We start from the raw sequence: 14,748 nt of genomic DNA, 5'->3' as shown, positions 1-14,748 counted from the left end.
GGCAGATCAGAAAGGAGCACTTTTTCAGCTTCGTCCCTGCTCCACGAGCCACTATAGCTGGCTCTCTCAGCTCAATCATATCAGTTAACTTCTTGATTTCCAAATCTCTAAGAAGAGGTGAAAACAACTGATATTTCAAATGAAATTTAATGATATAAAAGCCTACAGATGTTTACCGAGTTTTGTTTTGTTTTTTAAAGATAAATGTGAAATGCCAAAATAAAGAAAAGGACAAATCCATCTTTCTGGTTCACATCTTCAACCTTCCTCCACCTCCTCTCCCTCCTCCCCCTTCCCTTCCTCTCCCCCACTCTCTCCTCTCCTCCGCTCCTCCCAGTCCTATTCATCCAAACCCAAACACTAACAAACAGCTCTTTTCTCCAAAGAGCTCAGCCTGCTGGAAAGAAAGTTTGGGTACTATCCACGCAGGTAAGAAGCAATCAGGATGACAAGGTGGGGGAAAAAGGAGCAGCAGCAAGCCAGAGTCCCATTGGCTTCTGCCTGTCCTGACTGGCAAAAGCAGAAAGCAGAGCCTCAAACCAGTTCTCTGACAGGGCCCGACGCCTCTGCAGCACCCCCCGTGTAATTACACACTTGAGTGACTGGACTCTGAAGAAAATTGAAGGCCTGAGCTCCGAACAGCTGCCATTTTCTCTCTCCATCACACCAGCGTGATTACTTGAGAAATGAACAGCCCCGGCTCAAAGCTACTCCAGAATTCTCAGAGGAAATATGGCTCCGTGTTCCAATAATGAGATTCTTAAGGCAAGCGTTACTTACAATCACTCCGCAAAAGGAGCGAGCCGAGCCCCTATATCTTACAAATTAGAATTTAAGAAACCCAGCGACAGTCTTGGACGATCATTACTCTTCTGCTGCTCCAAGGATTCTGGGCTTTGGTCTATTTTTAGCACAGAAAACTGTTAAATCCTTAAAAAGGTAATCATAATAAAAGGAAAACTCACCATAATTAGCTTCCTAAAAAGGCAAATTCTAACCTATTTTCGGTCCAAACTGACAGATTCTTCCACACCCTCTTCATTACCCTTTTCTGCCAGAAAGTCTTGGCTTTATCCAAATGAGAATTAGAAAGCTTTGTATTAAAATTTAAGGAAAAAAATCTAATTAGTCAGAGATTTAATTCCATTTTGATTGAGAAAAAAATAAAATCAGCAAGTTGCCATAGACAATATCACTTCTTTGCCAAAACCTGTCACTTGGGGAAGTTGAAATATTACATTGTGCTGATTTTTTTTCCCTTTCAAATGCATCTTCTGGTTTATCCAATATCTAGCCATTCAGGGTAGCAAAGGCAATGAACTCTCCCTGTGATTACGTATTTCTAAAAGTGGCTATTCTACAAAACGTTTTATCCTCAAGAGTTAACCAGCTGGACAGATAACTGAACGAGTGGCACTGCTGCTAACCAGAGATGTGAGATAGACAGTTTCCCTTCATTCTGAACCATGAACTAAAAAATAGCAGTGGAGATTTATAGTTTTTTTCCTCCAAGAAGGAAAAACAGGATTAAGGTACCAAGAATGCCTAATGCCACAAAGGGACAAGAAAGAAAACCACAGGAGTGAAAAGGTACTGTGGTGTCTAAAAAAGACAAACACGCAGCAGCAAGACAATTAACTGCTCGTGGGATGGGGGCCTCTACGAATAGTCCTGTTGTCCTGACTTCCAGAATTAACTCAGCCAGAAAAACCCAGGAGGGGAGAACTTACAAATCATCTTTAAAAATCCTGAAGCCCACAAAAATTCTACCCATTGTCAAACGTCCATCAGTGCTATTCAGGGACGAGTCTCACCCCTCATTCCCACCTTCTCCTGACCCTCACATCACTAGGTAACGCGGACAAAAGCATCTACCAATGCAATAATCTGAGCTTGGATGTCCACGTAAATAAAACAGAAAGGGACCGAAGAAGATGACAGAATAAATTTAAATTTCTGTGGTTGGGAGGGAACAGTATTAGATTTCTAATAGTTGGGGGTTTTTTTGTTTGTTTTTAAGTTCTGGACATGAGCGTCATTGCTGACATTCATGGAATTAACAAGAGTTTATAACGGAAAAGCACATTGGTCGGATAAGACTAAATTGTAAAGTTACTGTTATGAATAACAACAGGAATGAGGAAACACAGGGCATCTCTCAGTAGAGACAAGAGATTGGAGCTCCTGTGTAAGATTATACACATAATTGGCAGAACAATCCTTTCCTGACTAGAGCAGGTTCCTTCAGGTCAAGGACAAAGACGGATGTGAGAAATTGTTAATCCACAACCTGAGCCCCACTCATCCCACAATTACAAAAGACAGGAGCTTTTCCTCTGACCACAGCCATGAGAAGGAGAAATGCTTTTTTCATATCATCAACCATCCTTATGGGTTCAGAAAAATGGTACTCACAATGAGCATTGTGACCAGAAGATTCTTCTTGGTGACTTGAGCGTGAGAGAAGATGTAGTTCAGCACAGTGTTCATGTCACTCTTGTTCTCCTCCCGAAGGGTGAACACGCATTTGTCATAGTGACCTGCAAGCAGCAAAAAGAACTGGTCCTCACTCATGTATGAATGTTCACGTTTACATGCTATTTGTGTGTTTTTTAAAGTCTGTAATTCACCTGATAAGTAGTGAGAAGAAACAAGACATTTCTTGGATGGATTTGTATAGAATTGGCAGTGTGGTTTAGTCACAGCAACACTGGACTAGGAGTCAAGCAATCTGGTATAACCTTGGGCTCAAAGTCCAGCTTTGTTAACCAATTTACTATGTGCTCCCGGGCAAATCACTTTCTCTCTCTCAGCTTTATTTTCATTAAAAAAATGTTTTTAGAGGTGGAGGGAGGGTATGTCTTAGAGACTGAGGGGTTGGGGATAACCCCAACCTTCTACCCTTACTCTAAATTTTCTTATTTACCTTCCTGGAATGATCTCCTTAGAAGAGAGGGTTTGGCTGCTTAAAAAGAAATGTCAATACCATTAAACCCAATGATCTTTAAAGTCTACCCCAGCTAGAGATTCTGGTTCCATGTTGGACTCTCTGGCCATGTTTCACCCTAACTAGAAGGAACAGTTTTAACTCAAAAATAAAACACACTTATCAATATCCACAAGAAAGATGGCTGCCACCTTTAGAATCAACACCCACCCCCCCCGCCCCCATTAGTCCATGAAACAGCTAAGCAATGCCTAGGAATTCCAAACCCAAATCAAAGCATTGATCAAGCAGAACCTTGCATTAAGTCAAAACGCCTGCAGGGAGAGCACAGCTATGTATATTTTCACTGGCCTTTCATAAGGCCACAAGAGGCAGCTTAGTTCCAGCTAGCAGAGCTATGCTTTGCAACAGAAGCATAAGCTTCAGGTATACTGTAGTGACATCTACAATGGGATATAAGTAATACCCAGTTATTCAGAAAACAGCTCACCTCAGAATTAAATTCCCAAGTAAAGGAGAATTAGTGTTTGAATAGTCTCAAGGGTCAGAATTTTACGAAATAATGAAAATACCAAAGGATAATCACTTTGGTTCAGATTCCATGTCAAGTTACAAACCAGAACAGTGGCATTCAAACTGCATTACTATGGATTCCTAGAACACCGAGTACAATCAACCAAAGCAACTGTGCTTTTATGTTTTAAATATTAGAGATTAATGTAAGATTTTTTTTCAAAGTGAAGCTACGTTTAAAAAACAGTGAACTATAATATTTAGAGAACTGCCAATTGCATAAAAGACCTACTTAGAATAAAATGGAAGCTGTTTAAAAATTGGTTGTCCTATGCAACATGTAGGACATACACGTTTCTCCCAACCAAGATTTAGCTTTGAAGTGACAACAGAAATATATCTTGGTAATTAGTTACCAAGGGCCAATTACTAGGGCCAGGGGAGATAAGAATATTTACTCAGGGGAGAGGCAGTGGAGACACTAAACAGAAAGTAAGGAATGCTTCCAAGTGCCTCTTTTTAAAAACTTTTTCTTGTGAAAGACACATACAGAAGAATAAACACCCATGTAACTACCATTTTCTGTCTTAACAGAACATTTTTAGAATCTTTCAAGCATCCTTTGTGCTCCTCCTCAAAAACAACCCTATGCTGAATTTTATCTTAATCATTCTTTGTGTTTTCTTTACATTTATCACAAACGTATATAGTTTCATTTTTCCTGTTTTCAACCTGATAATAATGGAATTTTTGCGTTTGGATCCTTCTATAACCTGTTTCTTTCCCTCACCATTATGCTTTTGAGATTCATCCTTTTGCTCGCATGTGTCTCTTGGTTCATCCATTTTCACTGCTGTAGAGTAATCCATTGTAGGAACATACTAGAATCCAATTATCTATTCTACTTGTGTATATTTGGATTGTTTCCAGTCTTTTTCACTGTTAATGAATAATGCTGCTACAAACAGTCCTGTGTATGTCTCCTAACAGACATATGTATCGGTTTCTCTAGAGTGCATTATCTAAGAGTGAAATTGCTCGGTTGAAGAGTATAAATAAGTTCATTTCCATTAGGTATTGACAAGCCATTTTCCAAGTGGTTATACCAATCTGAACTTCTACTTACAGAAGCAGTGGAAGGAGATGATGGGATTTTTTTAAATTTTGGTCAATCTCACTGTGGTTTTGGTTCACATCTCTCCAATTGGTATTCGTTCACATTTCTCTAATTAGTAATGAGATTGAACATCTTTTTATCAGTGGGTGGATCATTTGTGCTTCCTTTTCTGTGCATTACCTTTTTGTATCTTTTGCCCATTTTTCTACTAGGTTGTCTTTTACTTATTGATTCATAGCTGTTCTCTACAGATTCTAGACACTAATCCTTTGTTAGCTGTTATGTTTCGTAAATACCTTCCTTCCACCTTGCTGTCATATTTTCAGTCTCCTTACAGTATCTTTTCGTGAACAGAAGTTCTTAAGTGGAATTGAATTACTCAAACTTCTCCTTTAGTTTGTACTTCCTGTGTCTTGTATAACAAAATTTTCTCTGGCCTGAAGTCATAAGGATATTCTCCTAAAAGTTTAGTAGCTTTGCCTTTTTAGTACATGGTTAAGTTTTTAATTCATCTGGAATTGATTTTTGTGTATATGGTCTAAGGTAGGGATCCTTTTTGGTTTTGGGGTTTTTTGGAAATGAATAATCCATTGTCTCAGTATCATTTATTGAAAAGTCTGCCCTTTCCTCATGATTGACAATTACTGCTTTGTTGTAAAGTAAGTTTTCTTATGTGCATGGATCAATGTTCCATTGTTCTATTAATCTATCCCTACACCAAAATCACAATCTCTTCATTAATAAGGCTTTATATTAAAACTTGGTATTTAACTGAACAAATATCTCCAAGTGTATTTCTTTAGAAGAAATTTGGTTACCTTTCTTTCATGTAAATTATAGAATTAGCTTGACAAATTCCACAAAGATACACAAGTAAGTTTTTTTTTGGAACGTCAATGAATCTACAGATGAATTCAGGGAGAATCAATGCTTTACAAATATATATTCCAATCCAAGGCCATGATATAATTTAGATCTTCCTTATTATTTTCAATGACTATAATTTTCTCCAAAACAGGTTGCACATTTTTTTGTTACACTTATTCCTTAGAATTTCATATTTTGGGTTGCTATTTTAAATGAAATCTTTTTCTAAATTGTTCTTCTAAACAACTTTTCTACTATAAAATTTGAATTTTGTATAGTGACTTTTGTATCCAGCAATTTTGTTAGATTTTAAATAATTTTAATAATAAATATGTGGATTCTTTGAGGCTTTTCAGACAGACATCATATCATATCTAATAGTGGCAGATTTATTTCCTTACTCCTTTCCAATCAGAGCTTTTCATTCTTTTTCTTGTCCTACTGCACTGGCTAGGATATCCAGTATGATGCTGAATAGCAGTAATGACAGAAGTGTCCTTGTCTTATTCTTAATCTTAAATAGAATGCTTTTAATATTTCACAGCTATGTATGATGTACCCTATAGATATTTTTGTGGGGGAACTTTACATGATAAAAAGCTCCACTTCATTTTTATTTGCCCAAGAACTTATCATGAATGGATACTAAATTTTGCCAAGTGCGTTTTTCATCCGTATCTTAAGATGATGGCCATGTTTTTTTCCTCTTTTAGTCTATGGCATGATAAATGACATTAATCAGTTTTTCAAATATTCATCAAGCTTGCACTACTAGGATAAAGCCAACTTGGTTGTGATGTATTATTTTATACACTGCTGGATTCAGTTGGCAATATTTACTTGAGTATTTCTGCTTGTCAAGAATGGCAGAGCCATCCTTTAAGGATGGAAAAGGGAGCAAAACAGATTCAAGCAAATATTAGGTTATCTTTCAAATTCTGTGGTGTTTTACTGCCATCTTGTGGCAGAAAGCAGTATCAGCAGCATGTGGCTTTAAAACCTTAGCCAGGGGCGTTTCAGTTGGAGACCTTGTACATCATTTAGTGAAGCTCTACAGAGAAAGCCCAGGATAAATTCCACCTAACTGATACACTGAAAAGCACTGGAAAATCTGAGCCTTTTTCAGATGCCTGTGGTTCAATCCATGGATTAGCTGCTGAGAGGCAAGCTCTTTGGATAGGGTTTCTCAATTTCAGCCTGGTCATGACCCAATCAACTCTCACTATATGAGGTCAAGAAGACACCAACAGGGAATGCTAATCTCTACCAGAAAAATTATCTCAGCCCTTTCCTAGAAGGGCTGGATTCACAATCTCATCAAGCTGTGTTTTCCTGTTATTCTTTCTTTGGTGTTAGTGGGATATAGAGGTTTAGGGTTTTTGGGGTGGGGGGGGGTTTGGTTTTCTTTTTCTTTTTTTTTTTTTTTTTCATTTTCATATTCTTTTTCATTATAGGTTACTACAAGATACTGAATATAGTCCCCTGCGCTATACAGTATAAACTTGTTGTTTATCTATTTTATATATAGTAGTTAGTATCTGCAAATTTCAAACTCCCTATTTACCCCTTCCCACCCCCTTTACTCTCTGGTAACCGTAAGTTTGCTCTATATACCTAGAGGTTTAGTTTTTAAGGGATTGGTGACAGGAGAAAAGAGTTGGTTAATGGCAAGTGTTAGTGACAGGATGAACTGGCTCAGCCGCTGCTCAGTCCTCTAGGGAAACGTTCTCAGGTACAGAGCCCTCAGTAAGGAGCTTACCGTTCTGGAATTGTGTTTCTACTCGCAGGTACTGCCGCAGCAGATCCATCACTACGGCCTTCATGTGGCCTCGGATGCCGCTTCGGTACCTAGGCAAACAGAAGAGAGTCTCCACCGAAAACCCTGACAGGCTAACACGATTAAATAACAGACTATTAAATAATAAACCCAGAGCCCAGATTTACTCTATTGACTTTCTACCGAACTGCTTTCCCTCTGAATATAAGACAGGATAGGAGCCAGCCTGGAATCAACTAACCAGATTAACTTAAAATTCAAGACTGAAAGAAATCTAGCTATACACAAGATTTTTTTTTTAAATAAAAGAATAGAGGGAAAATAGAGAACAAAACAAAACCAAAAACCACTCGATAGCCCTAACAACACCCCTGGTTCAGTTCCTTTTGCTAAGTAGAAATGATTACCACACACTTCAAATGGCTAAGGAGTATCTGAAAAATTTATGACTATCTTAAAGTTGCCAATGTTCTGTGAAGATTGTTAGTCCAACAGTTGGCTCCACAAGTGAAGAATAAATGTCATTCTGGGCCCTGTGCCAGGAGGAAAATTAGGAGTTTCATCAAAAGCAAAGAAAAAGGAAACAATGAGATTTCTGTGCCTTAATAACTGACAGAAAGATGTCCAATAGAAACGAGTCATCAGAAACACTGAGTAGGAGAGTTACTTCACAGTTCTAAGATCTTGAGTCAGTATAAGGTATTTTCTAAGATGTTAGGTGCTTTCTAACTTCTCTAAGTCAAATCTGTGGTAAACCTCCCTGTGACTACTTAGAAGAAAGGAAGGTTTGGGGCCAGACAGGTCTGGGATTTGGCGTTACATGTAACTACCTCTGTACCAGCTGGACGATGCTCTGAGTGTTCATGAAGAAGACTTCCCGTTCAGACTTCCGATTCAACGTAGCTGCGTGGCTGTCTAGGATGTTGGCAATCTAAAGTACAAGAAAGAGAAAAAAATGAAGCCCAGCCCAACAAAGGGACCCAGTGCATTAGCCTCTGTGGCATCAACACCAGGAATCTTCTTAATTATAACAAGACAATTTCTATCTTTCACACGCTGACAGCAGCTCGGAGTTACTAGGCATAGCTTAGGAGCTCATTCATGTTAATTAAGAAGGCAACTTGTATTACTTTTCACCCTTTCTCAGATGAACTAATGAGTGCATCACAAAGACTACCATCCTATCAGAGGCCCTGACAGGCAAGATTTGCTTAAGGTCAAGGTGCAAACATAACTCCCCCCTTGTCTAGGTTTACCCCCAACATGTAAATTTAGATTATAGGCAAAGGGTAACAAGCATGCTGCTGAGGTAGTGAGGAGGTCTCTGATAATAAAACTACAAATATCTGTCTACTTTAAATGCACAAAAAATACCTCTCACAGAACAAAACTCTAGGGGGTACCTGGCCGAATATGCTTTTCTCATAACCACAGATACTTTACGTTTCACATACAGTGCTTTCATTATTGGGCTTGTACCATGAGGCAGTTTTGTGAAAGGCAAAATGCTTACAACTTAAAAAGCACAACATCCAGATAGTAAGGAGGATGCAAACAGGAAGGAATCCTGCAACATGAACTCTAGCATGGGCAGCCAGTAGAAAATGGTAGAGTTACTCTATAAATACCTGCTGGCTGGGAAACTGACAGAGGACTGATGTGATGTTGCTGGCATACTGAGCCATTTCCTTCTTGATAGACTTCTCCACATTGGGGGGGATACGGCCAGAGACGCTGGTCATGATATCTTGCAACTCTAGGAGAGGCAAGGAGGGATCTCTGAGGGTCTTCATCAACCGCTCTACCCAGTCTTTCACCTGAGAAGAAGGACATAATGAAGTAGGATCCAGAGAAAATTAACACACTCTCCCAAATAACATGATATATCTGAATTCATGACCACACAGTACAGGCATACCTCACTTAATTGTGCACTGATACTGTGTTTCTTACAAATTGAAGGTTTCGATTTGTAAAACCCTACGGCGAGCAAGTCTATCGGCACCATTTTTCCAACAGCATTTATCACTTCATGTCTCTGTGTCACATTTTGGTAATTCTTGCAATATTTCAAACCCTCCACCAGCAAAAAGATTATGACTTACTGAATGCTCAGATGATGGTTAGCATTTCTTAGCAGTAAGGTATTTTTTAAAATTAAGGTATGTACATTGTTTTTAGACATGATGCTACTGTACACTTAATAAACTACAATGTAGTGTAGACATAACATTTCCTTGCACTGTCAAACCAAAAAATTCACGTGACTTGCTTTCTTGTAATGTTCGCTTTATCGCAGTGGTCTGGAACCGAACCCTCAGTATCCCCAAGGTATGCCTGCACTTATTTTGACATTACAAAATAAGCATCTAATATTGCCCTGGTTCTTTGGTTTAAAACCCAATTAAATGTGAAGTCAGTGACACAGAAAGAAGCAAGGATTTAAAGACTTCAAATCCCACAACTAAAAGTGGGCAAGTTCCAGGTCAAACAGCTTGCTTTCTCTCCCTTAAAAAAAAAAATCCTTATGTGACTTTTAAACTATCTTGGAAAACAGGTACCCTATTATGTATACCCATCCTCAAGAAAAGTGATTCATACCCTGCTGCTGAAGAAAGGGTCTGGAAGGCAGTATCCATTCATGACGTTGACCAGATTATCCAGGACATAGTGGAACACTCGGTGGAGCTTCTCGCCTCTGAGCGCTGTGCTCTGGATCTGCGGCAGGCTACCCGTGTGAAGCTCGGCCTGTCAACCCCAATGAGAGACCAAGTCATCCACTACCTTCTATTCAGGGTGCAAACACACCACTGCAACTCAGATTCAAAATCAAGACTTCCCTTCGCCAAACCCAGCAATGGAAGAAGCATCATTCGGAAAACCACAGAATCTTAGTGACATAATTAACTCTTGCAAACTCTACTTCTAGAGAACCAAAGGCACAAGGACAAGGCATAAAATCAGGGGTAAAAAGCTTAAGGAAAAACTAGCAAACCAAGCACTGAAATCACTTGACCCTCCAAGCTACCCTTATTGCAGAGCAATATTGAAAGCATCTTCCTGCTCACCTGCTGGACCTTGCTGGGGTTGTCTAACTGCATCTTGGCTAGTACACACCCAGGGTCGAGAGCTGCTCCAGGCCGCTTGACATAATGGATACAGCCAGACTCTGCAGCTGTTAAGGTCATTACCATCTTCATCACCTATAATGAAAAATTTGAAAAATCTCTCAGGACCTAGCTTTAGGGATTAATGACAGCTACTGACATTCCCTGTTTCTGGTATTTACATGCATTTTGACATAGTCTGTGTTTTCACGTGTTTTATACTTAGAAATGATGAACAATTTAGCCTCCTTATACCTGTGGATCAAGCTGCTCACGCTGTCTACCTAAGACATCCAGACCAAATCCCTAAGGATCATTCTTGACTCCTTTTCCTCCCTTATCCACCAATTTACCAAGCCTAGCCAAGTACACCTTCTAAACCTTTCTCAAAAATCTTCCTCTCTTGCCATCTCTTTGGTTTAGTCCTTCATCATTTCTGGCCTAGGATACTTCAAAAACCTCCCAACTAGACTTTCCTACCTGCTATGCACCCACCACAAGGTTCACTAAGAGCAATCACTCTAGAGCCCAAATCTCCTCATATCACCTGTCCATGTAAAATCCTTCAGTGACTCCCCATCTGCCTTCAGTAGAGTCTAAACTTCTTAGTATGTCTTATAGGGTTCTTCATGATGTAAAATTCTGATTACTCACTTAGCAGCTTTGCTTGCCACTTCCCATTAAACCATAGCCATTCTCAAGCAGTATCGATATGTAACTGCAGTTCCTTAAATATACCAAACTTCTTTGCTTCTGTGCCTTTGTATATGCTGTTTCTTCACCTTTAAACACTGTTCCCTGCCTTTCTTCATCTGGTCTATTACTACCTTTCTTTCAAAGCTAAGATCAAAGCCCCCTCGTTCAGGAAGTCTTCTCTCACTGTCTACCAAGACCCACACTGATTTGGGGCAGGAGGCCCTCTGCACTCTGCGCTTGGCTCTCTCACAATTCATATTTCATTACTTGTCCATTCCACCCCTCATATTTTTTCTGTATAACCAGTACTTAGCACAATACCCAACACTCAATAAGTGTTGTTGCCTCACATGTATTTTTAGAGCCAGAGATTCCTCATCTGTCAAAGAAAAACTAAGAGCTTTTTATTTGCTTTTAAAATCTCAGTGTTCATAATCCCCATTAAACCAACTGATGCTCTTTCCTTTCTATTTCCTACTTCTTTTCTGTTACTCTTGAGTCCCAGTCCATCCCAGCAATCTTTTCCCTACCTTCCTTCCCATGACCCAGAAGCCCAATCACCACCCTGACCTCGATCTCAGCATAGCACTGGCCCGCAAACACATGGCCTCCATCCTCCACAATGTACTGGATTAACTTCCCAGCAGAAGGTGAGCGCAACACTGAAGGGTCATTTTCCTTCTCAAACACACAGGTTTTATTGCCAATTGTGATGCGATACCTAGGAGACAAGAAGGACTGTGGAAGTCAATAAAGCACCTCAAGTTGTAAAGGATAATGGTAGAATAATGTCAGTCTTAAAAGAAACACTTAACAACTTCATTCTGTACGTACACAAACACACACACACACTATTCACTGCATCTTTATTTACAATGCCAAATAACCAAAATTTAAGGGTCAGATTAAATAAATTATGGCATATCCACATGATGGAATACTATATGACCATTAAAAAGAATACGCACCTCTATTAGAGGGGGAAAAAACCATGAAGATAATGATGTAATAGCTAACATTTTCTGAACCCTTACTATGTCCCAGGCAATGTTCTATACCCTTTCCATGTGTTAAAGGAAAAAAAATAAGGTGCAGAACTAAAAGTTATTTTTATTTATGAATGTATTTAAAAGAAAAACACAGTATGCATGTATACGTAACTTGTATGTGCATTCAAAATTTCTGCAAAATACATAAGAAACTGCTAACAGTGGTAGCTTATGAAGAGAGGAACTTAAGGACCTCAAGCAGCCGCTCACCTGTCCACCTCTTCCTTCATGTACGTGGTGTAGCTGCTGCCATCATAGGACAAGAGCAGTCCTCCGTCGCTCAGCCGATGCACGTCTACTTCCACACACGACCCGTTCATGATCACCACATAGGAGTTAGGGGACTGTCGAGTCACCTGTAGGAAACGGGAACCAGAAGAGACAAGGCAGTGTATCTCTCCCAGGTGGAGTCCCAGACAAAATTCCAGTCCTCAAGGATACAGGTAAGAGAGCTCTGCCAGAGAGGAAGGAAATTCGTGGTCCTGTGCTCTCAGCACTAATGTTGGTGGGCATGACTCGGCCCTGCTTCAGGCAAAGAGGGTGACTTTAGCTGCATCTCCCTGCTCTGGTTATTCTGTCTTCTTTATCTCTTGGCTGCATATGTGAACTTGAGTGACAGCTAAAACATTTTCAGAGAATCATCAAATATTGCTTTGACACAAGGCTACTGACACTAATAATGTCTGTAATTTCACTAATGCCCAGTCCTGCAGTAAACCAAACTTCCCCCCTCATCCCCTGACCTAAAGGAAGCAAGCTAACAACGAGTCAAAAATTATGGTGTTGGCTTCTGTGGGGTTCAGCATACCTTCAGTACATACTTGACTCCCTCATAGATAAGTTCGACATCTACTGTATTCAGAAGCGTATGAGCAGAAAGGACTTGACCCCTGAAAGAACAACAATGTGTGAGATATTTACTTCTAGAAAGTTCTAAAAGTTTATAAGGGAATCTCAAAGGTTATTGGTTATAGCATTTCCTGGAATATCAAGACTGAAAACAACCTAAAGGACCATCAGTAAGAGACTGAAACATAAATTACAAAAAAGCCATATACTGGAATATTATGCAGCCATTAAAAAGAAAGTTGATAAACAACATTATACTGTATAGCACAGGGAACTATATTTGATATCTTATAATAACCTACATTGAAAAAGAATATGAAAAGGAATATATTTACTTGTGTGTATATATATATATATAACTGAATCACATCAGAAACTAACACAACATTGTAAATCAACTATATGTCAATTAAAAAATACATTTTAAAATGTTTAAAAAAGAAGAGAAATTTGACGCCCTTTATGTACTAATATGAAATACTCTCTAAAATATACTGTTAAAGGAAAAGAGCAAATGAAATTGTGTAGAACAGTTTCAGGGTATGCTACCATTTGTGTTTAAAAAAAATAAGCGGTGCAAAGAAACAAATATTACATATCTATGTTTATGTAAGTTTACCATATGTCTGGAAGACTGCAGAAAAAACAGTAACATGGGTTGACTACAGAGAAGGAAACTGGGTGGCCAGGAACAAAGACAGGAAGGAGACTTTTTACTATATACTTTTTTGGGCCTTTTGAGTTTTGAACCATCTGAATGTATTACCTATTCTTAAAAATATATTTAAAAAAGAAAAAAAAAAGCCCCAATACAATAAACCCTCATTTACTACTGGCAACTGAACTTTATTTGGAGTCTTAAAAAAGAAAAAAAGAGGCAGTAAACCATGGCTGCCTGGAGTGGAGGGGAAAGGGAAAGACATTACCAACGAAGGAAACATTATCAAGAAAGACTTCGGAAAATAACCAACGGAGGGAGTGATAAAGCAAGTTAGGGAAGTTGTTAATAATTGGTGAATCTGGGCAAAGAATACATACAAATTATTTGTACTATGCATGCAGTTCTCCTATTAGTATGAAGTTATTTCAAAACACAAGTTTTAAAAATAAATTTAAAATAATGTTAAAACAGTAGGGGGAGCTTGTAGAGGAGATTACGTGTGGCACATCTGTACCCCAGTAGGGAAACCATTCAGCTAGGTTACAGACTGCATGCTGAAGAATAGAAATAAGTAAGGCCAGACTGGTAAAAAGGGGCCAAAGAATACAGGGAGTTAAAAGTCGCACTGAGAGATTTAGATCTGATACCGAAGGGTAATGTGAGCTGATGAAGGTTTCAGTGAGTAAGCGTAACACAGTGAAAGAAAGATCTTTATGGTAAGACCTGAATAACCGAAATCTCAGTTCAATTTTTAAAATTTTGTTTCTTTTCTTCCTTTCAGACACCTCAGAAGAACCCATGTTGGAAATTAGTTTAGCCCCAAACAATCTGATCCTCTACTTGAAAGACTCATGAGGTCATCTTGAATATCAGTCTCAATGATTATTTCCTGAAAGGTGCTGCAGGTAATATATGAAACATTCAGGGTCCCCTGCTGGAGAAAAACACCTGACTTTCATCACCAGGGCTTGGAGAGATTTGATGCTTATATAAAAGAGAATGTTTACTTCATTGGGATTCCAGTTTTTAAAAAGCAACCATTCTGTTCTAACTGTGTTATAAACCAATTTCTAGAAATCTGTACTTAAAGAGTCCCAAAATCATTTGCTATAAACTCCTACATCCCTTCTCTCCCCTGCACCCACGGTCAGTGAGTAACAAGTAG

At 39.0% G+C, this 14,748-nt stretch overlaps 1 protein-coding gene across 10 annotated transcripts in view; it reads right to left on the bottom strand.

Annotated features, from left to right (window-relative positions):
* Window positions 1–14,748, bottom strand: part of ACACA (acetyl-CoA carboxylase alpha) — a 256,134-nt gene that overhangs the window by 129,485 nt on the left and 111,901 nt on the right. For all 10 annotated transcript variants that reach the window (XM_014559143.2, XM_032498300.1, XM_014559162.2 and 7 more), the window contains 9 exons: window positions 12,882–12,963; window positions 12,284–12,429; window positions 11,595–11,745; window positions 10,290–10,424; window positions 9,823–9,969; window positions 8,850–9,038; window positions 8,052–8,152; window positions 7,204–7,292; window positions 2,416–2,540 (listed from right to left, as the gene is read on the bottom strand). In XM_014559143.2, coding sequence (XP_014414629.1) covers window positions 2,416–2,540; window positions 7,204–7,292; window positions 8,052–8,152; window positions 8,850–9,038; window positions 9,823–9,969; window positions 10,290–10,424; window positions 11,595–11,745; window positions 12,284–12,429; window positions 12,882–12,963 — 1,165 coding nt within the window. The remainder of the gene's footprint in view (window positions 1–2,415; window positions 2,541–7,203; window positions 7,293–8,051; window positions 8,153–8,849; window positions 9,039–9,822; window positions 9,970–10,289; window positions 10,425–11,594; window positions 11,746–12,283; window positions 12,430–12,881; window positions 12,964–14,748) is intronic.

Source organism: Camelus ferus, chromosome 16 (genome assembly GCF_009834535.1).
Source record: "Camelus ferus isolate YT-003-E chromosome 16, BCGSAC_Cfer_1.0, whole genome shotgun sequence".
Taxonomy (NCBI): Eukaryota; Metazoa; Chordata; class Mammalia; order Artiodactyla; family Camelidae; genus Camelus; species Camelus ferus.
Note: the sequence above shows the minus strand (reverse complement) of the source record. Positions and strands in the feature narration are given on the sequence as shown.